This window comes from Psammomys obesus, unplaced genomic scaffold (genome assembly GCF_907164565.1).
Source record: "Psammomys obesus unplaced genomic scaffold, mPsaObe1.curated_primary_1811, whole genome shotgun sequence".
Lineage (NCBI taxonomy): Eukaryota > Metazoa > Chordata > Mammalia > Rodentia > Muridae > Psammomys > Psammomys obesus.
The window spans coordinates 10,623,321-10,647,818 of record NW_026596143.1 but is presented as its reverse complement, the minus strand read 5'-3'; the positions used below and the strand labels follow the sequence as shown (position 1 = coordinate 10,647,818).

Genomic DNA, 24,498 nt, shown 5'->3' with positions numbered 1-24,498 from the left:
ATTCAAGAGGTTTTTTTGTTTTGTCCTGAAATTCACTATGTATACCATGCTGGCCTTGAACTCATAGAGATCCACCTGCCTCTGCCTCCAAAGTGCTGTGATTAATTGTGTGCTACCATATCAGTGACAATTCTTTTCTTTTAACCAGAGATATCTAAAGATAAAGGACTGACTATCACTTAATAAGACATCTCCAAAATATATACAGTGGTTGCTTCTGTAGCACATATACTAAAATTAGAATAATACAGAGAAGATTAGCATGCCTCCTGTGCAAAGATGACATAAAAATTTAAGAACTAGTCAGGTTTTTTTTTTTAACCACAAATTTGATCTGATATATGCCAAGCACACCTTTGTACACTGGTATGTGGATGAGAACACAGATCCATTATAGAAAAAAACTGTAAAATCATAAAAACTCCACATTGAAGCTATATATGTTAGTACAGCTGTATGTATGTAGTAATCCCAGTACTGGGAAGCTAAGGCATGAAGATCAAAACTTCAGAGTCAGCACAGGCTACACAGTAAGACCCTGTCCAAAAAATGAGGATGTGAGCTGGGAGGAGCTAATCCTGCAGCATTCACCAATCAATAAACCTTGATGCTGAGATGCTGGGACATGGCTTTGTAATAGACTGCTTGCCTGGGATGGATTGATTCTCAACTCTGCAAAACAGAAAGCACAAACAAGAGAGAGAAAACCTACTTAATGCTGAAAATTCTGAAGCTACTGAGGACATGGCTGTCTTACAGAATGACTATGAGGAGGTTGGTATGCATTCTGTTGAAGTACAGGGCAAGGAAAAAACAATATCAAGTTGAAGTACCAGAAAGGTGCTGCTGAAAGATCTCCGGAGGGTATCTTCCATCAGAGAGACCCCCTCCCAAAGAACAACGAGTCCATTCGGATGCAAACAGCAAGAGGCTTTTATTTTGATTCACGAGTACTCCGGGCAGCAAGGTCACTCGGGAGGACCTTGCGCGCCTCCTTGGGGAAAAACTGGGGTTTTTATAGGGTTTTAGAGCAGAAGCACTGGTACAGAAGTGAGAGGGCATGGTTACAGGGGGCTGATTGGTACGTTTACACGAGACCACAATTTGCGTCAAAGTTTGGCAGGGGCACTAAGATTCCAGGAACTGGGTGGTCAAGGGGGGGTAGGATGACCCCTTGATGTGGTCCGCCACCTGTTATTTTGTTTTTCTCTATCTTAGCTGAAACAGTCTCACAGATATCTATGAGAGTGATTAACACAAACTGTTTTTAGTATGACTGGGGCAGCCTGACCACAGATATCCCAAGTGGGTGACACAGCTAGGATTTCTCAGTGATTTTTTAGTTTTTTATCTGGCCTTTAGAGTTTTACAAAACAGTGGTGTCCCACAAAATGGCGTTAGCTATGTTTAACTTAGTGTGAGGCTGGGGTCTTTCACTGCTTTTATGGGAAGCTTAATCTTTTTGTTTTGGTTTGCTTTGTTTTTAAGAGAGAGTCTCTCTATGTAGTCCTGACTGTTCTGGAACTCATATTTATACTAGGCTGGCCCCAAACTCAGAGAGATCCATCTGCCTCCACCTGCCTCTATCTCCTGAGTGCTGGGATTAAAGAGATGTACCACCAAGGCTAGCAGGACAATGAGGTGTGATCAGTTAATTTGTGCATAGTAGTGTATGTGCTCAGTTACTTACCTATGCTTTAAATATGAATGATTTGTCATTGACCCAAGTTGTCTATCTCTCTGATGGGATTTAAATAAAATTTCCATCTTTAATTTTCTAATTTTAATACATAATCAGCTATAACAGAAATGTCATTAAGCATGATGACAATCAGAAAATATTACAATCATAGTTAACAATTCAAGGGTATAAGGGACTCACATATCCACTCCAGTAGAATGCAAAGGACTGTGCCAGTTGACTGGAAGAAATTCTACCCTTCCAATCTGCTGATTTTCTTGGGCTTTCTTAAAATGTGTCTGTAGCAGGTTCAAGGAAACACTTCGAAAATCATTAACTAGAAAAGAAAATAAACTTATGCATCAACAGTGAAGCAATTAATACAGACTCAGGATGCACCAAAACACGAAGCAGCACCCTGCCTACACACCCTTAGAAAACACACTGAATGGAATCAAGGTAACCAGCTTCAGAGAAACTCAGACATCTACTTAGGAGATATTCATTTACTATAAGCTTGGGTTTATCATTCAACACATTTTACCAAAAAAGCTGATGTCAAAATTGTGTCAATGGAATGGTTTCCCTTTTTAAATCCCTGGACTCCACGTCAAAAGTTTTGCAGTCATCCTATATCGTTGTCCTAACTCCAGTTGTTACTGTTTCCCTATGCTTGATTCCTCACGTGTGTTTAATAGAAATAGCGTCAGCTAGTTCATCCTGCCAAAAGTCTCAAAAGTAACAGCGCTTGCCACCAGGCCTGAAGACCTGTGGGCCCATGTGGTACAAAGAGAACAATGACTTCCCCAAGTTGTCCTCTTACCTCCACAAATGTGTTGGGTCACATTTGTGCCAACACACAAACATAAGTAAGAAAATATAATTTTTTAAAATTTAAAAATAGTTTTAAAAGAGAAATAGTTGCAGTTTATTGTGAAATAAAAAGACAGCAGGGAGTGGTAGCTCAGACCTTCTATGCCAGCACTTGCAAGGCAGATGCAGGCAGAACTCTGTGAAATGCAGCTGGCTGGTCCTCATAATTTAGTCCTGGCCAGCCAGGGCTATACAGTGAGAACCCATTTCAAAAAAACTAAAAAAAAAAACAAAAAAAAACAAAACAAAACAAAAAAAAAAAAACAGAGGAAAGGACAAACAGACAGTCCTAGAATAGAAATAGGCTAGTGAACTGGGAAGACAGCTGCTTGAAAGCTAGAACTTCCTGTGCTTTAAAAGCCATTAGCCACTAATTTTTATATATTTTAAAATTATTTTTACACAGGTGTAGTAGCACATGCCTTTAATCCCAGAACTTGGGAGGCAGAAGCAACCAGCTCTCTTTGAGTTCAAGGCCAGCCTGAGCTACAGAAAGAGTTCCAGGACAGCCAGAGATACATCATGAAACCTTATCTCAAAAAAAAAAAAAAAAAAAAAAAAGTAATTTTTATTTTACTCATGCATGTATGCTTTGCATGTACGTCTGTACCATATGCATAGCCAGGGGAGGGCATCAGATCCTCTAGAACTGGTGTTCAGAGAGTTTGTGAGCCAGCATTGTAGAGAGAGCTGCTTATCTGTCAAGCTGCTTTGTTATTTATCAAAAAAACACGTTTTCACCCTGGCCTTCACCTGGAGACAGAAAAGAGGAAGTTTTGCCAAGTTCCTTAAAACTTGTTCCAAGTTCCTTAAAATGTGTGACCTTGGACCGTATCTGCTATAGGGAAGTAGTTTTGGAAGTTCCGAAAACTTTTTGTATTGATGTGACTTGTTTTTGCTTTGTCTATAAAAAATTGTGGAATAAACCCATGCTGCAGTCTTACTGACAGCCCTCTGGAGCCAATCCCGTATGTAGTGTGATTTGTTTTAATTATTTCAACCCTCACTCCCAACTTGGGTACTGTTGGACTCTGCCGGTGGGCTCCAGCACAGCATGTGGGTGCTGGAATCAAGCCTTGATCCTCTGAAAGAACAGCCAATGAGTGTTCTTAATTGCTGGGCCATCTCCCCAACCCCTAATACATTAGATTTTTTAAAAAAATAAACTGTTGTTCAACATTCTTATCACATCAACCTTAATCTGACAGAACATAATTCTAGTTTATTCAGAAACATTACCAGTAGAAGGGAATTCCCAAATCTAACAGACTTTGAATACCATCAAGCTTTGAAGATACTATATTCCAAATTAAATTATATTCATGACTTAAAGCTTGAGGTTTATCAAGAAGTTTATTGTGTTATGAATTACCACAATGATAAGTTTCTATTATTTACTTCAACTCTCATCCATATGGTTCTCTCTAAATTTGGTTATAAATAGGCTGCTTAAATCACTGAACAGTTTCCCCAGGATTATAGGCTTATTCACTCATGGATCACTAGTTAAGAGTATTAAGTCTCTGGAAATTCCTAGTGCTCAGGTCTAAGCAGGGAAACACCACTCCCTCGCAATATCCTTGGCTCTACAAATCTTCTTACGTTAAGACAACAGACTAAAAGACAATGCTTGAGCCTCCTCACAGGAGATAATTTTCCTCAAATGATCTTGCATGCTTTGCAAACCTACCACATTGAACAATGCTCCGAAAGCGGAGATCACAAGCTGGTCCAATCCCATGGACTACAAACACTAAGTGATCTATTTGTAAAGGTTCCCCTAGAAATAAAATTAAAAAGAAAAATTAGAAACATTATAAATATAACAAAATTAAAATAAAAATAGATCATATATTTAACTACTTAGTAAAAGTACATTAATTTTACTTCCTACTTTTTTTTCTTTATTTTTTGGTGACAGGGTCTTACTATGTAGCTCTGGATGGCCTGAAACTCACTATGTAAACCAAGCTAGCCTTGGCAATCCACCTGCCTCTGCATCATGAATGCTGGGATTATAATTATTCTTAAACAAGCCTCTGAAGTTGTTTTTCAAGTTTTAAAACTATTTTAAAATAGCTATAAGCTATAAACAAAAGTACAAGAGAACCCCCCACCTCACTCCGTGCACTTTTCACTGATCTAAATGGGTCTGTTTTAGTGTTGTGCTTTTAACAAAGGGCCTGTCCTGAGCTGATCTTGAATGGAGACTAACCTTGAACTGATCCTCTTGCCTCCACCTCCCAAATGCTGGGATTATAGGCATGGGTCACCACACTCAAGCTACAAATTCAACTTTTAAAATAATCATATTGAACTTTACTATGCTCTTTCTTCTTGGATGTGTTAACACACATATATTTACTTTTCTGAACTATCTGGAAGCAAAACGACTCCATCACCAGGTTTCATGCAACATACCTCTCTAAGCCTTCAATACATGCATTAACTAAGACTGTACCTACAAATAACAACAGTACAGTAACCAAATCCAGGCAACCAATCATTGACATATTTCTCTTATCTAATTATCCCACTTTAACCAATCATCATAATAATATCTATCATGTTTTTAAAGGCTGAAATTTTAAATTAATCTTTGCTGGTTTTTTCCCTTTGGATTTGTGTTACTTTGAGGATGAAGAATGTCCTTTCATTATGTGGGCTCATTCTAATTACAACTAACATCACTTCATCTAAATTTTGTCTTTTGTAGGGTCTCAGGTAGGTTAGGGCTGACACAAATCCAAAGGGAAAAAGCCACAATTTAAAAGAATAAACAAATGTCAGAACATAAGAAAAATAAATGCTTAACATTACCACCGTGGATATCAACAGGGATACTCTCAACTCCTCTTTTTACTGATCTTGGTCGACCTTGCTCAGTGGATGTTGAACCCCATTCATCAGACCCTGCCACTGGCTGGTAATGCACCATGAGCTTAAACAGAAAAGATTAGAGCAATATAGTCTGCGTTACCTTGTGATTCAATACACTGTGAATGACAGAAACACATCTTTCATATAACTAAACCTAAACTGGAACTTTGACATGCAATTCCTATAGCCTAAAGTGAGAGCCCTGAAAATGTATCAGACTAACAGATCTTTTAATAACATACTATAGATGGGATGGGCGCATGCTTTTAATTCCAGCACTTGGGAGGCAGAGGCAAGAATTTCTGTGAGTTTGGGTTAGCTTGGTCTACATTGCTAGTATGATCTATACAGTGAGTTCAAAGCCAACCAATGCTATATATTGTGAGATACTCTCTTAAAAATAAATCCTATAAATGAAAGACATGCTTACATAATGTATTGATAATTTTCCCTAAGCAAAATTGGGAAGATGGTTCCATGGGTAAAGCACTCACTGCTTTCATAGTGTAGGACCTGAGTTAAAATGCCCAAAATTCATGAATTTTGGACACAATGAATCTTAACCCCAGCACTCTGAAGCTAAGATGGAAGGCAGAGCACAGGATTCTTGGAGGCAGAGACAGGTTTTTGTGAGCTAGTTAGCCTCGTGTATGCATCAGAGAACAATGAAGAACAAGTCCTGTCTTCCTAGGACAGCTGACATTCAAATCTGTCCTCTGACTTCAACAAGCAAGCCCACATACACACATACACTGTATACAAATCAAACACACACAGACACACTACACAATACATACATCACAAACATATAGAAACTTCTTACGTACAAGCTGGAGTAAATAGTGACTATATGCATTAATAACTTTTGTAACAATGAGTCCAATATGAGCTATGCCAAAGGTTATTCTATGTGCCGTCCATAGAACAAAAGATCCATTGTTTTCCTTAGTGATACACAACACACTTCACTTTACCTTTGGGTTGTGTAGTACAATAATTTCTCTGTTTGGAGATTCTAGTTTCTTTTTCCATTCATCCAGAGTTACAGCAAGCATGTATGTTTCCTTAAAAGAAAAAATATTCTATATTAAACTTTCTAACAACTTTTTCTTAAACCTTAATTTATTAATGAATTCCAATAAAAAATCATTTCCAACTTAACAAAGTCATCTTAAAATTCCTGGTAGACTGGTGCTGAAGAATGAATCCAGGACCTTGCACATACTAGACAGGCAGTCTACCACTGAACTGTATCCCCAGCTCATCAACAATCTTTTACAGTGATCAGTAGCCATGTGTGGTGGCCTGTAGCAGTAAACCCAGCATTTGGGAGACTAAAACATGAGTATTACTATGAATCTGAGCCCAACCTGGGCCACACAGTTGAGTCCCAGGCCAGCCTGAAATATACAACAAGATCCTGTCTCAAAAAGATGTAGCTGAATTAGTAGAATGCATGTGTAGCATGCAAAAAGGCCCATATTCTATCACTACCAAAGTGTAAATCCAAGGGTAGGGATGCATGCCACCATGCAAAGTGGTAGAGGCAGGAATATCAGAAGTTGAAGCCATCTTCAGCTACCTGTCAAGTGAAAGGCCAATCTAAGGTATGGGAGACTCTCCCTCAAGAAACAAAATGAAACAAACCAAACAAATACCCTTTCTCAAACAAAAAACAAACAAATTACTGAATAAAAACAAAACAAATAAAAATGCTACTTTAAATTCTACCACTATTCATACTGACATGTATGTCAATAACAATCTATTTCAATTTCAAGAAAAATGTATTTCTCAGAGCAAAAATAATACAAATTGGGGCTCAGGAATTAAGAGCATTTGCTGCTCTCGTAAACGACCTGAGTTTAATTCCCAGCGCCCACAGGGCAGCTCACAACCATCCATAACTCCAGCTCCAGGGGCTTCACACCTTCTCCTCACCTCCTTCATCACTGCACGTACATGCAGGTAAAACACTCATTAAAAGAAAAAAAATTTAAATTGCTAGGCATCATGATACACGCCTTTAGCTCTAGCACTCAGGAGGCAGAGGAAGGCAGATCTGTCTGAGTTTGAGGCCAGCCTGGCCTATACATAGCAAGCTCTAGGACAGCCAGAACTACAAAGACACCCTATCTCAATAAAACAAACAAAAATCTTCTAAAAATTATTTCAAAAGATTGCCTTTTGTCATATTTTAGATGTCAACAATAATTACCATTAGAGAAACATTTTTAATTAATTAATTTATTTATCTATTTATTTATTTTTGTTTTTTGAGACAGGGTTTTTGTAGCCCTGGCTGTCCTGGAACTCACTCTGTAGGCCCTCAAACTTGTGGAGATCCACCTGCCTCTGCCTCCTGGGTACTAGGATTAAAGGCATGCACCACCACTACCTGGCTACATTTAAATTTAGAAGACATAATACAATGTCTATAAAATTTTAATTTTCTTTTTTCTTTTCTTTTTTGTTTTGTTTTGTTTTTCCACACAGGGTTTCTCTGTGTAGCCTTGGCTGTCCTGGCAGACCAGGCTGGCCTCAGACTCACAGAGATCCGCCTGCCTCTGCCTCCCCAACACTGGGATTTCAGGTGTGTGTCACTTCACCTAGCTCTTAAATTTTAAAATTAAAACTTTACTCTGAAACTAAGCATGACATAGAAGCATGCAAACTTTTCCTGGAAGTTTCACATAATATGTTAGAAGAATTTTTTAAATGCTAAATTATGAAAGGGGAAAAAAATAGAGAAAGCAGTAAGTAAAATAAAGCAGAGGATTACCTCCAAAACTTGGCTGAAGCTCTCTGAGTAGGGAACATATTTACTGTCTTTGTCTCCCTTGTAGAACCACGTGCACCGCCTCACCTCTGAGGGTAGCTCATCCCAGTACACAGCATAGCGCATTCTCTCCCCTAAGTGAACATCATATCTGCCCCCATCCGTGGGGACTACTCTCTCATTACAATCTTCTATCAAGAATTGCAAAAGAGAAAAGTACAGTATGTCACAATAACTTTCCCAAAACACAAATGTAAGTTACAGTCCAAAAAATCATGTGAAACTAAACAGTTTCTACTTGGCTACATATTAAAATAAACAGAACTCATTTCCTAACTTTTTCTTTTCTCATATCTTTTTCATGAACTACTTTATGTCAAACCAATTATATTTTAATCAAAAAACATTACCTGAACAGTTTTTTTCTCTTTGTAAGACAATAATACCTCTTACATACACACACACAAACCCACACACTCACACAGATACATAACCTTTTCTGAAGTTTTCGCTTCAGGGATCAAAAGGTAAATTAATGACAATCATGATGACATACCATAACTAACACTATTGTTACTTAAGAAAAACAAAAACAAGTGACATGTTAGTTCATTCTGCAATGTGACACCGAACCCTATATACATAGGTTCTCATTCTGAGTAAAAACTAAGACACGGACTAGAATACAGAAAATACTGGGAAATTATGCAGAAATTTAGAAACGTTTTAAAAGAACGACCATGGAAAAATTCTAAAATTTAATTTTAATAGCAATCACAGTAAGGGCCATTCCTTCTTAGTTTGAGCGAGATTAGAATCTGTTAAAAGTAACCGTTTTCTTCCTACCAGAGCCGTGTGCCTCTTCCAGCTGTTGTGAATCGTCAGAGTTGAAAGGAATCCATATCTCCTTAGAATCTGTTACCTTACAATAAAACCAATGTGGAGAAACTGGTTCATACGAGCTGCTAACACCCATGTCTAGCAGCTCAAAGGAACTACAGGAGTTTGGTGATGGGGACGGGTCTGACTGAGACAGCTGCTCCTGCTGCGATTCCTCTGATGACATCGTGCTCTAGGAGACAAAATAAAACCATCTGACTTGTTTTGCCTTGTAAATGTTCACACACACACACACAAACGGTTTTGGAAGCCATTCTCGAAAACAAGAAATTTTTAAAGTAACATAATTCAAAACAACAAATACAAAATTGGAGAGGGAAACAAAATGTTCAGCTCCACCGTTCTGCACTGAGGTCCCAATTCTCTTTCGAAAACTAAAAGGTTTAATCATACAATAAGCTCTTTAACCCAGAAATTTCAAAAAACACAGTCAAAGCTGATTGCAACAAGATACTTTACCACAATTTTCAGCCAAAACGTAGCACAGCAAAGGTTGAAAATTTACCACTTCCAGTGTGCCACATAGTAATAACAGGTAGATTTCAGATCCTTATTCTACATTTCTATTACACGTTTACATAACTATTGGAATCTTAAAATGTAGAAAATGGAACGAGTCACTTAACCGTTTTAGTTGACTCTCCAAGTGCGCTTCAACAGGGACTGTGACACATTTAACGATCTCGAACAGAAACTTTGCCTGCAAGCCACAGCTGCGCACCGGCCCGGGGAGACGCAGCGCCCAAGTTTCGGGTGGAAAGTAACAAGTGACCTCAACTGCCCCCTTCACGAAGGATGACCGTCGAGTTCCCAGCGATCCAACACTGAAGCATCAGGCACACAGAGGCAGAACCTAAAGCTCCGTGTGGGCGATGGGTGAGCAGCATCCCTGCCCAGGGCACGCTCGGACCGCAAAGCCGAGCTCACGAACAAACGCTCCCGGGGCCTCCCCGTTATCCGCGACACCCCGGCCTGCCCTCATCGCCCGACCGGCTCCAACTAGGAGCTCCGGGCTTGAGTTCGGGGTCTACGCTCCTCACGCCCCGGAGGCCTACGGAGGCCCCGGGTACAGACGACACCGGAGTCCGGCCTGCACTCCCCCACCCCGGCTCGCCCCGGCCCAGGACCCCGCGCAGACCTGGACTCGCTCGTCAGCTCCGCCTCTCGCGCTCTCCGCCCTCTCGGAGGGAGCCGGGGCACATCCCCGGCCGCGGCGTACCTCCCAACCCGGGCGGGGCGGGCGAGCGGGCGGGCGGAGCCTGCGGCCGCGCCCCAATCCCGCACCGCGGGGCCCCGCGGCGCTCCGGCGGCGGCGTGCGGCGCTCCCGGAGGCGTCTGCCCGTCCGGGTTAGGGCCTGAGGCTCAGTTGGGCCCGCCGAAGTGTCGCGAGATGTGCGGGGACTCGCGCGAGAGGTGGCTCCTCCGGCGGGCAGGCGTCGCGTCCCGGGCACGCGCAGGCCACGCGCTGGCGGAGTGGATGGGCACCCGCTGGGCGGTCTCGGGTGCGGGGCTTTGAGGGAGCGAGCCGTGGAGGTGCCATTCCAGGGCCCAGCGCTACCCAGAGGGGGGAATCGGGCACCCTGACCCCTGGTGGGTCCTGGCACCATCTGGCGGGACGCGGGGATCGAAGGGAGGCTGGAGAGCAGCATGGGCGCTGGCATTGCCCCCAAGCTTGTCGTTTGGGGCGTTGGTTCCTCTCCGCCTCTCGCTTTTGTTTGGGTTGAGAGGTTGCCGAAAGCTACCCCGAAAGCGTACGAGGTGAGTGTAGCGGGATCTGGAAGCTGCGAGAGGCAGAAAATGAGGTCTGTTTGCCCCAGATGCTGGAACGTGAAGGCGGTGGCTATTCCCGCCAGCCCACTACTCTGGAGACTGGCAGGGCTAAGATGCGGCTTACTGGGGACGCGCCTGACTAGCAGGTGAAATAGGATGGAAAAACAAGATGCTGTACTGTTTTCTAACTGGATTGTAAGGCAAAGTCTCGAAAATTTTTTCAGAAACCGAGAAGGAACTGAACGTGGACTTTTATCACATACTTTCTGCAAATCAACAGCTACACACAAATATACGCACGTTTACGGAATACCCTTCCTGCGCGGTGTCTTTTGCTTTGCTTTGAGATGGTCTTGTTAGATAGCCTCATACTGGCCTCCAGCCTTTAAAAATCTTGACATTTATAATGTGTGTGTGGCACGCATGTGCCGCTACATGTGTAGAGGTCAGAGGACAACTTACAGAAGTCAGTTTTCCTTTCACCGTAATGGTCCTGGGGATCAAACTCACGTCCGGGCTCGAGAGATTGTATATGCTTAGGTGGTTACTTTAGGGCACAGCGGGAGCCCCAATGTGTATGTGTGGGTGTCATTAACCCTGGGGCTTAAAAAACGTTTCGCATTTATTTTACTTTGTATATATGTTTTCCCTGCCTGTATGTATATCATGTGTGTGTGCCTGCCATCTGTGTAGGTCAGGAGATAATCAGATCCCCGGGCTCTGGATTTGCAGGCGATTGTAACTTTGATGCTGGGAGCCAAACCCTTGTCCTCTGCAAGAGCAACAAATGCTCGTAACTGCTGGGACAGCTCTTCAGGTCTTTTCTTTCTTTCTTTTCTTTTTCCCCCTTTAGTACCAGAGATCAAGTTCAGAGCCTTGGGTATCATAGGCAAGAGCTCTGCCTCTGAGCTATATATACACCTAGCCCCCAAAGTGATACTTCCAATAGTAAGTTGCGATTTGGAATCTGAAAACATATGAATAAAATTTTCATAACCTGATAGCATTGAAATTCATCAGTCTATCTTGGACCTGTGAGTTTTGTTATTGCTTGAGTTTTAAAGTAATTTATTATTTTCTTTTGAGATCGGATCGTAGGTATCCCAGGCTAGCCCCCAACTCACTATGTAGCCAAAGATGACCATGACTTTGAACCTGCGATCCCTATTAGTTTCATGAAAATAGTTCTGCTTTTGTGACTCTTGGAAGCATCTCCAAAATCTCCATTGGCCAGGCCCCCCCCCTACCCCAACCCCCATGAACTCTAGTCATTTCTTGTGCCTACTCTGAACTTGGAACACAAAAGTAGTTAGCACAATGTGTACCTGAAGGAGTTCATAGTCCTATCAAGAGAGATAACAGGCTAGCAGGTACCTTTACCTTAGTGAATGCTATAAAAGTTGCAGGCTCTACATACATTGGTAGTAATCAAATATCCAGGTATATATCAGAAGTCCTCTTTCAGTAGGTACTTGGCAGGATCCAAGAAGCTGATGTATATGTGTATTTAGAATCAGTACTTTTAAGTGCTCCAAATGATCTAGCTCCAAGTAGTTTGTATCTGTACTTTGAGAAACACTGCCTCAAACTAAATAAATTTTAGGTTCCCCCAAAGGCTATAGAAGTAGCTAGTTACATTAATGATAGCTCTCATAAATAAAAGCTCACTTAATTTTTTTCTGGCTACTGATAGGTTATGTTTAAATCTTTTTGTTAAGTATTTATTTTCATTATTTTTTACTTATATGTATGTATATGTGAGTGCACACAAAGGCCAGAGAGCTGGAGTTACAGGCTGTTGTGGTTGTGAGCTTCCTGGAGTGAGTTATGTGAGTTAAACCCCACCCAGGCCTTTCCATGAGCAACTGTTCTGTTGTTATAAAGAAAGAAAATCCCAGTCGTTCTGTTTTACCAATAAAGACTCAGGAGCCAGATGCTAGGGTGAAAACCTGCTAGCTCAGAGAGGCAGAGAAAGCACACAGCCTTCTGGACATCCCAGAAGGAAAAGGGCCCTCCTCTCTCTTCACGATGCTTTGAATACCCTTCAACTCCATGTCTCTCCTTCCTGTGTTTAGTTATGTTCACTTCCTGTCAACTGGTTGCTTGCTCCATCTCTTGACCTAGGGTTAACATTTTAATCCTGTTTACAGAAAGCTCTTGGAATAAGGGTGTGTGCTAGGTATTCAGCCACATACATAAACCACAACTAGAAACAGGTTTTCCCAGTGCACAATCTTGGGGTTCATAGTGGGATCAAATATTCTGCAACAGTGTTCTTAACCACTGAGCTGTGTCTTCAGTTTGTGTGTGTGTGTAAACTGTGAAACATGCCTCTAATTTTTTCCCCTTTCAATATTCTAATGCAGAAATCAGGTAAATATTTTGGTTCCTTTGGCTGCAAGTAATTTATTGCAGGTAATCCACTGGCCTGCTAGCAACACAAAAGCAGCAGAAACATTATGGAAACTCACAGAGATGGGGAGTTAAAATTTGGTCTTAGGTAGTTGCTAACCCATGATCTAGACCAAAATGTAACATTAGCAGCTAGTAAGGTGCCTAAAGAGATTTATACCCAATGTTGGAATAACTGCTAGATATCAAATTTAATTCCTATTTCTTTCTCCAGAATAAGCCATATTTCATTTACTTCACTATTTTAAACATTTATTTATTGTGTATAGATATGCATAACACAGCACGTATGTGTAGTTCAGAGGCCAGCCTGTGGGAGTCAGTTCTCTCCTTACACCTTATGGTAGCACCAATGAAAATAGCTCCCTCAGCTCATATCCTTGAATACTTGGTCACCACTTGGTGAAATTGTTTGGGAAGAACTGGGCAGTGTGGCCTTGTTGGAGGAGGTGTGTCGCTGGAGGCAGGCCTTGTATGAAAAGCCTAGGCTGTTCCCAGTTTTAGCTCTCTACCTTGTGCTTCTAGCGAGTAATGTGCTTCTAGGTCAGATACTGCGCTAGGCTGTGCCTGCTCAGCTGCCGCCACACTCCCTGGCATGATGGGTCATAAGCTCTAACCCTCTGAAACTGTAAGTCCCAAATAAGCCCTTTCTTCTATAGGTTGCCTTGGTCATGATATCTTATCACAGCAATAGAAAAGTAACCAAGACTCACCTTTATGTGGATTATGGGGACTGAACTCAGGTTGTCAGGCTAAACAGCAAGCCCCTTTACCTGCTGAGCCATCTCTCTGGCCCTCAATGCATTTTGACTTACAGAATTTTCAACTTATGAGCTTATAAAGTAAGTCAGATATGTTTACAAGATGAAGAAAAACATTTTAAAAGAGTGCCTTACAGGGTGGAAATCTGACCGTTACTATTCTAGCCTGTAATTAAGGTGGTCAATATCTACGGTGTCACATTGATAGTACATATACTATCTAACATATATAGTATATGTATATAATTATATGCATACTGCCTCACACACACATATATATCGTGATAAGAGTGATAAGGGCAAGCCATCGCTGTCTTTTCTCCCCCAAACTCATAGCCCCACTCTAATTAGGACCATATCAGAGAAGTACCAATGGAAGGCCAATCTACAAAAATATAAGACAGTAGTTCTCAGACTGTTATGATCATCAAAAACAAGTAAAGCCAGAGAAATAGCACAGCTAAGACATCCCGAAGGAGACATGACGAGTACATGGAATATGATACGCTGCATGGAATCTTGAAAGAAACAAAGAAGAAGCAGCCCTGTGCAACGGCGCACACCTGTAATCCCAGCACTCAGGGAGGCAGAGACAGAAGGATTTCTTGAGTTCGAGGCCAGCCTGCTCTACAAAGTGAGTCCAGGACAACCAAGGCTACACAGAGAAATCCTGTCTCAAAATAACCACAAAAGAAATAAAAAGGTCAGATGAAAGGGGAGGAGGTCCTCCCCTATCAGTGGACTTGGAAAGGGGCAGGGAAGAGATGAGGGAGGGAAGATGGGATTGGGAGGAAATGAGGGAGTGGGATACAGCTGGGATACAGAGTTAATAGAATGTAGCTAATAATAAAAATTTAAAAAACAATAAAAAGATTATCAGGTAAATACCACAGGTGGCCATTATAAATATATTAACCCATAAAGATGTTAATGCAATGGAATTGGGTTAGATGTATTTTGGAATATACAATCTGTGTATCAACAGGATTTTCTAAAAAGGGGAACCATTTTTAAAGTTTGTTAATAAATCCAGTTTAAAAATGGGCAAAATACGGCCACCAATAGTGAGTGGTACATGACTTCAATCCTAGCACTCAAGACACTCAAGAGGATCACTGAAAGTTTGCGGCTAGCCTGGTTACAGTGAGTTCCAAGCTGGTCACAGCAAAGTTTGCCACCTGTTGCCAACAGAAGAAACTGTGTAAAAGGTACATGACATCTCTATCATTGGGATTTTATTTTTCAATATGTGCATATGTTGGGGGGAGGAATGTGTACTTGAATACAGTGTTCTTGGTATCTAGAATAGGCGCTGCATGCTATGGGCCTACAGTTACAGGAAGTTGTGAGCTGCCTGATATGAGTTCTGAGAACTGAACTCAAATCTTCTGGAAGAACACGATGCATTCTTAACCACAGAGCCAGCTCTCCAGACCCTGTATCATGTGCCTTATTTTTTAGTTCCTGTGTATGTGTGTGAGATATGTATTTAGGCGCAGGTGTCCTCTTGGTGCAATGGATGCTCTAGAACTGGAGTTACAGGTGTTTGTGACCAGCCTGCTGTGGGTTCTGGAAATTGAACCCAGATCCTACATAAGAGCAACACTTGCAATCAACTACTGAGCTAGCAGTAGCTGAGCAATCAACTACTGAGCTAGCTGTATTATTTATGAAAACTGCATGCAGCACCAGACTGTTTGGGGAGAATTCCACAAAGAATTATGGGTAACTGAGGAAAGCTGGGACTGGGAGAGGGGGTCCTTCACAAGAAAGAACACATCAACTGTTTGTCCAGTGCCAAATGGTCAGTCCTGAAAGCATTCATACAAACATCATTTTATGAACTCAATAGGTTAGTGTGAGGAACATGTATACAATTGCGCGCGCGTGCACACAACACACACAGTCACACACACACACACACACACACACGCAATAACGGTTGATGAAAAAGGCCATGAGTTTAAAAGAGAAAAGGAAGTGCATATGGGAATGGAGGATGAGAGGGGAAAGGGAAGGGAGAAATATTGTAATAAAGTCACAGTCTCAAAAATAAACAATTAAAATAGAAACCCTGCATGTGGGTCTGCAGTTATCTCAAAATAAAAACTGAAAAGAAAAAAGTTGTGTGATCAGTCAGGATGGCTCAGGGGGTAAAAGCCTGATGTCTTGAGTTTGGGCCCTTGAACCAACCTATTGGAAGAGTCTATGTAGCTTTGGCTGTCCTGGAACTGCTTTGTAGATCAGGGTGGCATTGAACTCATAGATCCCCTTGCCTCTGCCTTTCTGACTGAACCTGGAGCTTATTGATTTGGCAGGACTTGCTGGGTAATGAGTCCCAGGGATCCTCCTCTCTCTGCCTTGCCAGTGTTAGGGCGCAGGTGCACATTATAAAAGAACTAGAGATCAAAACAGGCCAAACACATGTAAACTTTACCAGCTGAACCATCTCCCTAGGCACAAGAATTTTCTAGTAGTTTTGGGTTTTCATTGTAATAAAATGTTGGAAAGCCCACAACCAGCCAGGGATGGTGTAGGCCAGTAATCCTAGCCATTTGATAGGAGCCTTACATAGGAGGATTAGGTATTCCAGCAAGACCTGCCTTTAAACAAAAACGAAACTCACTTTCTGCACTACCCAGAGAGGGGTCCACACAGTAGCTTTGCTCTTGATTCATGTTATAATTTATTTGCCTGCGAGTATTGTCTTGTTCTGTCTTTTCCTGTCCTGTGTGTGTAACAATGGGCTTTGTTCACTTATTGAACAATAAAGAAAGCAAAGCATCACATCGGGAAAGAATGAACCACTGATTCCCAGTTGACCCCCAACTAACCCAGATAACAAACACACAATATCTCAATGCTACTTTCTAGCACTTATGGTGGATATTCATTTTACAAAACCACTTTCAGCCTATTTGCTGTTTCTGGCAAATAATCATCATAATACACATACAAACAACATCCATTCCTATGGGCCAGGGGCATGGAATAGTATATAACTTAAAAATTATAGCTGTGCATTGTTGTATGCTTAGGTGGTATGGGAAGCCCAAGGCAATGAAGGCTGGTGGTCACAACAACAAGCTTAAAGGCAGATTAAACAAACAGGCGTTGAGTGCACAGTAAGAAAGCAGTCATAAGTAAACCTGAGGTATATTTACTCTGGCTGTGAGATCCAGAAAAATTCTAGTCTCTTAGAAGTATTTTCATTACGTATCACTAGAGACGTGGGAAAGCTGCTGCTGGCAATTTGTGCCATTGTTGCTATCAAAAGCCCTGTTAATGTCAGCACTGTCTAACAAGGACACTGGCCAGTGGGCTGTGCTCAAGTATGCTGCTCCAATTACTAGCTGCTTCATTCCCGGGACTCTGAGCAACCTGATGCAGACAGCACTCTGGGAGCCACGTCCTCTGGTTAGTGACTGATTGTAGAGCCGGCCACCAGCCCATCACAGAGGATGGCTACCCTCTCTCTGTATAACCATCCCATGCAAACAAGCCCATGCAGTGGGTCCAATGCAGTGAGGGGTGACTCTCCCAAGAACACTGGGGAAAGGTCTACCGAGGTCCCGGAAATAGTGACATGAACATGTTGCTTGCTGAGAAGGCTGTAACCAAGGAGGAAGTTTGGAGTGAGTGGACTGTACCAGCTTCTAAGAACAGACTTTGAGAAATACCTCTAAAATGATAAAAAAAAAAAAAAATGAGAACTTTAAAAGAAAAGGCAACATTGGAGGAAGTCTGTAATTCAAGAAGAAATTAATAGCCTCAATATGGAAGGTATTTAACCACACAGTTGTGCAAGCTGGGCAGAGTGGTGCCCACCTTTAATCCCAGCACTCAGAAAGCAGAGGCAGGCAGATCTCTGTGAGCTGGAGGCCAGCCTGGTCTACACATAAGAGTTCCAGGACAGCAGGACAACCTACCTTGCCTCATAAAAAAAAAGGGGGGGGGGAGGATAGGGTAGTGATTCTGTTAAAGGTAGTCCTAGATAGGAACTTAAGCCAAATAAAAATCAAGAAAATATCATATGATGCAAAGGCATGATTTACAAAATGAATATGCCCCTAAGTTAATAAATATAGGCTCACACCAAAGCTAACTGCTAAATTCCATAACAACAAAAACAAAAAAAATTTAAAGTCATAAGCTAAAGCTGGTGAGATGGCACATACCTTTAATCCTAGCACTTTTGGAGGCAGAGGCAGGTGATTCTCTGTGAGTTTGAGGACAGCTTGGTCTACAAAGCAAGTCCAGGACAGCCAAGGTTACACAGAGAAACCCTGCCTCAAAAAAAAAAAAAAAAAAAAACAAAAAACAAAAAATAAACAAGAAACAAAACAACACACATGCACAAACAAAAATAAAACTCCCTTTAAAAAACCACGTTTTCTAGAGCTGAACATGTAGCTCTGTTGGCAGAATGTTTGGCTAAATTCATGAGGTACTGGGTTTGTTCCTCAGAACCCCATTAAAAAACAAAAAACAGTCACATCAACTTGCAAACCCAGTACTTGAGAGCTAGAGATAGGAAAATCCCAAGTTCAAGGCCATCACTGGCCACTTACTGATCCTGATGTCAGCCTAGGCTACGTATGAAGCTGCCCTCTCTCAAATGGGCCTATGCAAATAACCACGGTGGTACACGTCTCAAAAGTAATTCTAGAAACTAAACTCTGCAAACTGTGAGACAACAGAACAATCTACAATTCTTAAAATAACCATTTCCTAGTATTTATACTCATCTAATAAACTATCACGCCAATGTGTGGTAGGACTGACGTTTTAAATTAGACAAGCTATAAAATCAAACACTTTCCACGCAATCTTTTCCAGGAAGCGACTGAAAATGTGTCTCCTGAAATAAGCTAAGAAAGGAAGAATGAACCAACCAAACAACAAAAGCAAACCAACACCACACACAACAGGAAAATGAGAGGCAAAGGGAATTCTCCATATAGAAGAAAGCTCCAGCAGACTTCCTCAGGAATCTGAAACTAATGAAATAATATACAGATCTTGAGAAAATACTTAGAGGTCAAATGAATCATTAAGGACATAAGCATCCAAGGGAAAACAAGCTGTTCAAGAAATCACCACTCACCCCAGGACTGAGCTCTGGTTAAATGACTATGTAACTATATTCAGAAGTGGGGAGGAAGAGACTGAGCATATGTGTATGTGAGAGGGAAGAAAAAGAAACACCTGTCATCATCCCCTAGATAGAAAAGGAGGACGGTGCAGAAGATGCCTTTAATTTCGGCAGGCTGAGGCACAAGAGCACGTTCCAACACTACGTGACGTTCAAAGCCAATCTGCACTGCATGGAACTGTCTCACTAAACAACCGAACTCTAAGATTGAGAGAAAAGGACACAATGTGCCACTTAATAACCAGCAATACATTTCAAAAGTGGTATCTTACAATGGAAGGTGGTTGCTTTCAGTGTCAGAGTTGGCAAACAGTTAAGGGCACTTACTGCTCTTGCAGAGGTCCTGGTTCAATTCCCAGTATTCAGATGGTGCCTCATAACTCTAATTCTTGTTTCAAAGGATCGGATGCCTTCTTCTGGCATCCAAGGGCAACAGGCAATCACACACACACACACACACATACCACATACATAAAAGGAAAACACAAAAACTAAAAAATCTAAGAACCTTAAGTGGTTACTCTTGAAGAATAAAAAAAAGTGAGACCAGGAGAATGCTGTTTTCTATAGATTTGACACATTAAACTCAGAACTTCAATTTTTTTTCTATACTTATTTATTTTTGAGTATGGGAGCGGGGCATGCTAGGGTATGCACATGGAAGCCAGAGGAAAATCAATCAGGCCTCTCCTTTTCCCCAAGTGGGTCCTTGAGGCATTCAAGTCAGGTGCTCAGGTTTGGTGATAGTACCTTTACCTGCTGAGATACTAAACTGCCCTAAACTCATGACTTTCAAAAAAGGATTTAAAAAAAAAAAGTCAAGGATGAAAAAGAGAAGAAAGCTCTATCAGCTATTACCCTCACAAGGCTTTCCTTCGAGAACAACTTAAATCTCTACCCTCCAATGTAAAAAAAATCTGGTTAACTCTAAGGTTACTATTTATGTCAACTAACTACAGCAGTATTTTCAAACCCCATTCCTTTTGTTGGCTTCTTTTGTTTCTGTTTTTGTTTTTATAAAACTCATTCTTTAAAAGCAACTGAAACAAGCAACACCAGTAGGTAGAGACAAAGAGAACCCAGGCTCTAGGAACTTCACTGGGGCTGATTTGTTAAACGTTCACATTGAACAGAGGTGCTAGGGAGAAAACAGCTGTGTTTATCATGCCAGGTATAGGTAACTTTATTCAAGATTTTGACAAAAATGATCCCCAAAGTAATATAAATTTAGACACCTTAAAAAAGTCTAGATGTAAAATTTCAAAAGAAAATTGTTTCAGTTTCAAATCAAGTTCAAGTCAAAAGTCAAACAAATTTTACAAATCATAAGTACTATTTTCCTTTTTAGATTCATTACATTTTCAAAGACAGGTCACCAATGTCTTTTTCTTCGATACTGGCCATTTGGAATCAATTAACATGATTTATATCTTTAAGTTCTGAGTTTGTACCTCTCCTGAATATCGTTATAATTAAAAATATAAACCCAGAAGCCACAGTTCTTTCTTCCCGCCTCCCAGATGCTGAGACAAGTATTACACTATACCTGTTTTATGCAACACTGGGGATTTGACCCAGGACTTCACGTTAGGCAAACACTCCTCTGAGGCACATCTTCAGCCCCTGGACAGTAATTTTACTACATTTCTTCTCATCCTGTGTTGGCATTGGTTTGGTTCTTTTGAGTAGAGGGGATGGCTATAGGTTTAATATCACTAATATAAAGGTCTGTTGTCTAAAAAAAGTATCACTTTGATATTTTACTAAGAAACTGCTTTTGTTGCAAAAGCAGTTTCTGTATGCTAGATACAGATACTGTATGCTAGACCTCACTTTAGGCTTCAAGGAAAATTATTTACCTGTCTCTGTATAATAACATATAAAGATAACCAAGAAAGGCCCCTTTCTTAAACTTGGCTCTAAACTGACTGTTATTAATAATAAATAATATCTTTCTTAGGAAACAGGCAATTCTATGCAATTTATTCTATGAAAGAACGACCAAATTTCAATGAAAAGAAAATAATGCATTTTTCACTTTAGCTATGGCTGACTCCATTCCCTGAGCATGAATCTCCTTTTCCTTCTAGCAACTGAGCTCAAATTTGCCCCACAGGAACTATTAAACGGAGAATGGTATCAGTAGATAATATTTGTTACTTTTTGCAGTCACTATTTATACTAACTGTGGCATTTAAGTTTTCATGTTTTTATCATAAGGCTCTCTACAGAAGCAGCAATAGCCAAAAGAAACTGTTTTTAAAAAAAGCAATTTCAAAGTGGATCTTTATCCAAACACAACAAAAAAGCAAAGAATTTACAAACATTTTCATTCTTATGTTAATGTAATTTCCAAAGTCACATTCCCGACTACTATGAAGAGCAGAAGTGGGAAGAACTCTAACATAACATGCTACACAAAAAGGGAGACAAATGACAGACTTCAGGAGCCCACTACACACTGCAATATTTTCAAGTGGTAAAAGGATATGAATTTGTTTAGAATTGCCCATCTATCTGGCTGACAATTTGATTATATTAAACATATTACTACAAAATGTACCAAGAAGTAGAATAGTATTACATTTGTGACCTGCAAATAACAAAACAAAACAGAGGTCCAAGAGTCTAAGCTAGAATATACACATGAAGTATATGCAGCCACAATGCACAAAAATGTGACAGTCCAGATGCTTACAAAACAGCCTGTGTGTCCCAGACATGTCTTTGAAAACCTGTTAATAGTGTCTATTCCCTCCTGTGGTTTGATGAGAAGCAGCCTATAGACATCCATGAAGTGAGGAGAGGGTCTACTTGGCAAAGCTGATGGTTCCAGGTTCTTACTGTGTTCAGTCACCCGAAAGCTGAAAAGAATCTTGTAGCTGGTATTCTTCCATTCCTCTGCCAGCTTCCCCTTTTTTCCCCTCCTTTCATGTTTTAGGTCAGAAGAAAGCTGGAATGTGTTGCTTCTTGTCATAACAGGCTTTACAAAGATAGTAATGAACCAAATTAAAGAGTTCTTTGGCCAAATTAATAACAGGCTTACCCCTTCATTCCACATTATTTCATAATCCCTTCTTTTCTAATTTTTCCAGTATGGCCTGGATCTTACAAACAGCTTCTTTCCTGGCCTGACGAACAGAGTCCTGGCCTCCAGTTTCCACAGAATCCAGTTCTAAAAGTTCCTTTGTCAGCATTTCTTCCAGAAGCCAGTAAGCTTTGTCTGTCTTTTTTCCAACAAACTCTTCTACTTCCTGTTCAAGATACTGGACCTTCTCCAGCACATGGATGATCTTTTTAATACTTGGAGGAGTGCCTTCATCTGTAGAGAAACACTCTTCAGAGAGATTATTACTCGGAACTTGACTGCTGGGATGTTCACTGGCGGCATTACCATACAACTGAGGCTCAGCACTATACTGGACTTGAGAATCCAAAAGGTCTGAATTATCATTGTTCATTGTTCCCGAAGACTCATACTGATGGACACTGCAAGGGAAGTTGTGCCTGTTCATGCCTTGACCGGACTGGTTATAGGAGTATGAGGAATCCTTGAAACAGGAAGACAGAAAGGAAAAAAAGCTGTTTTAGTAAGCAGGCATCAAGGTCAGATACACATCTTTCACTGACCAGGAAGCTACTTGAAAAGTACTTTCACACAAATAAAACTGGCTCCCACCTTAATCATCAAGCGAACACTGTTAAGGAGATAAAAGGGAGAACTCTTTTAAGAAAAAGGCACAGAATGCCTACATATGATGGCTGGAATCTACGTCAATGCATGTCATTCTTGTGACTACTTCACAGTCGATCTTACTAACTCACAATTCATCCATTGATCTAATCATTAGTTTTCCTCCTTAAATAGTAGAAGCCTCTGAAGCATAGCCTAAAGCAGACAGTATTGTCTGTGGCTTATGTAAACAACTCCACACAAGCCAATGTGTGCTACTTCACATTGTTTTACATCTTTTTCCACATATCATTTGAGGCTGTAAAATAAAGTGCTTGATTCTGTTTAATATTCAGACAGTATCACAGCAGAATATAAGAATTTTTCTTTTCTTTTCTTTTTTTTTTAAGATATCCAGAGGACCCAAATTAGATTCTGAATAGCCAGAAGGTAGCTCATAACTGTCTGTAACTCTAGTTCCAGGGGATCTGGCCTCCAAGGTTACTAGGCACACACATGGCGCATAGTGATACAGGCAGCCAATACATCCATATACATAAAAAATAATGAGAGTACAAAATCAGGTAAGAACAACAACAAAAAAATCCTCAAACCAAGTTTTTTCATTCAACACAAACCAATACAGAAGTGTTATCTTGTGCACTCTTAATTACCTAGAGATCAAAAGAACAGCATTTAGAAGGTCTCTTACCTTAGGTTGTTGGGGTGGTGGTGAAGGGGGTGGCTGAGGAGAACTGTTGCCAGGCCATGGTGAAGCACTTTCCGTCATGTAGAGATTGCCAGGGGGTGCTGAGGGTGCAGCTGAAGGCCAGGGGTAACGGGGGCCCATCCCATAAGCACCAGAAGCCCATGCATCATCTTGAGGCCGTACAGTCCCTGCTGACTGTGGCACAGTGCGGTTGCCATCTCCATAAGGATAATGGGGCAGTGTCATTCCAGGGTTCTAGATTGGAGGAAAAAAAAAATGTATACTGTTTGGTTACTACTTAGAAAACAAAGAGTTTAAAAAGTAATAAAAATAGTATAAACAGGTCCTGACCTGTTAGTAACTCATTAATCAGTTACCAAAAATTCTCCACACCTGAGAAAATCTGACTTCCAAAGCACAAAGAACAGAGCTGGAGAAAGACTTGGGAGTAAGACTTAAAATTCACTTGGCGAAGCATGTATTTTCCAAAAACATTACAGACAGATAAATCCATACGCTATAACACAGAACAATAGAACTCTTCTTGAAACAATAAGCATGGCATATTCATAGCTTATTACTGTACACCTAACAGTGTTGGAAAAGATTAAGTTAGGGAAAGTGTCAAGCAACAACTAAAGATTTATTTTATTACAGAAATTTCATGGGGGCTGGAAATATGTCTCAGTGATTAAGAGCACAAACTGCTCTTCTAGAGGATCGCAAGTTCAAGTCCAAGATGCCATATCAAGTGGTTCCTAAACCCATCACTCCAGTTCCTGGGGTTCTCACACCTCTGGTCTTTGTGAGTACCTGCATTCATGTATGTGCATACACAGTCATGCGTGCACACATGCACACACCCATGTAATTAAAAATAATGAAAATACAGGAGGACAAAAGAG

General features: G+C 40.9%; 2 protein-coding genes, 1 long non-coding RNA gene and 1 other non-coding gene across 6 annotated transcripts in view; 2 read left to right on the top strand and 2 right to left on the bottom strand.

Moving 5' to 3' along the window:
- Positions 1-10,449, bottom strand: part of Ddhd2 (DDHD domain containing 2) — a 37,132-nt gene extending 26,683 nt beyond the window's left edge. The window contains exons 1-7 of one of the 3 annotated variants that reach the window (XM_055593369.1): positions 10,252-10,449; positions 9,060-9,285; positions 8,217-8,404; positions 6,409-6,498; positions 5,375-5,495; positions 4,245-4,334; positions 1,883-2,018 (exon numbers count right to left, since the gene is read on the bottom strand). In XM_055593369.1, the coding sequence (XP_055449344.1) occupies positions 1,883-2,018; positions 4,245-4,334; positions 5,375-5,495; positions 6,409-6,498; positions 8,217-8,404; positions 9,060-9,279 (845 nt within the window). In that variant the 5' untranslated portion in view covers positions 9,280-9,285; positions 10,252-10,449. The remainder of the gene's footprint in view (positions 1-1,882; positions 2,019-4,244; positions 4,335-5,374; positions 5,496-6,408; positions 6,499-8,216; positions 8,405-9,059; positions 9,286-10,251) is intronic. The other 2 variants (XM_055593371.1, XM_055593370.1) reach the window with 2 other exon arrangements.
- On the top strand, positions 212-314 carry LOC129666416 (U6 spliceosomal RNA). The gene has a single exon (XR_008718571.1). It is a non-coding gene; the product is annotated as a U6 spliceosomal RNA (small nuclear RNA).
- A 141-nt stretch (positions 10,450-10,590) lies between the features above and the next one.
- LOC129666326 (uncharacterized) lies at positions 10,591-22,380 on the top strand. Its single transcript, XR_008718556.1, has 3 exons — positions 10,591-10,871; positions 15,148-15,264; positions 22,307-22,380. It is a non-coding gene; the product is annotated as an uncharacterized LOC129666326 (long non-coding RNA).
- The window catches only part of Bag4 (BAG cochaperone 4), an 18,686-nt gene continuing 15,667 nt past the window's right edge, over positions 21,480-24,498 (bottom strand). Inside the window, exons 4-5 of the mRNA XM_055593368.1 lie at positions 23,597-23,848; positions 21,480-22,762 (exon numbers count right to left, since the gene is read on the bottom strand). Coding sequence (XP_055449343.1) covers positions 22,277-22,762; positions 23,597-23,848 — 738 coding nt within the window. The 3' untranslated portion in view covers positions 21,480-22,276. The remainder of the gene's footprint in view (positions 22,763-23,596; positions 23,849-24,498) is intronic.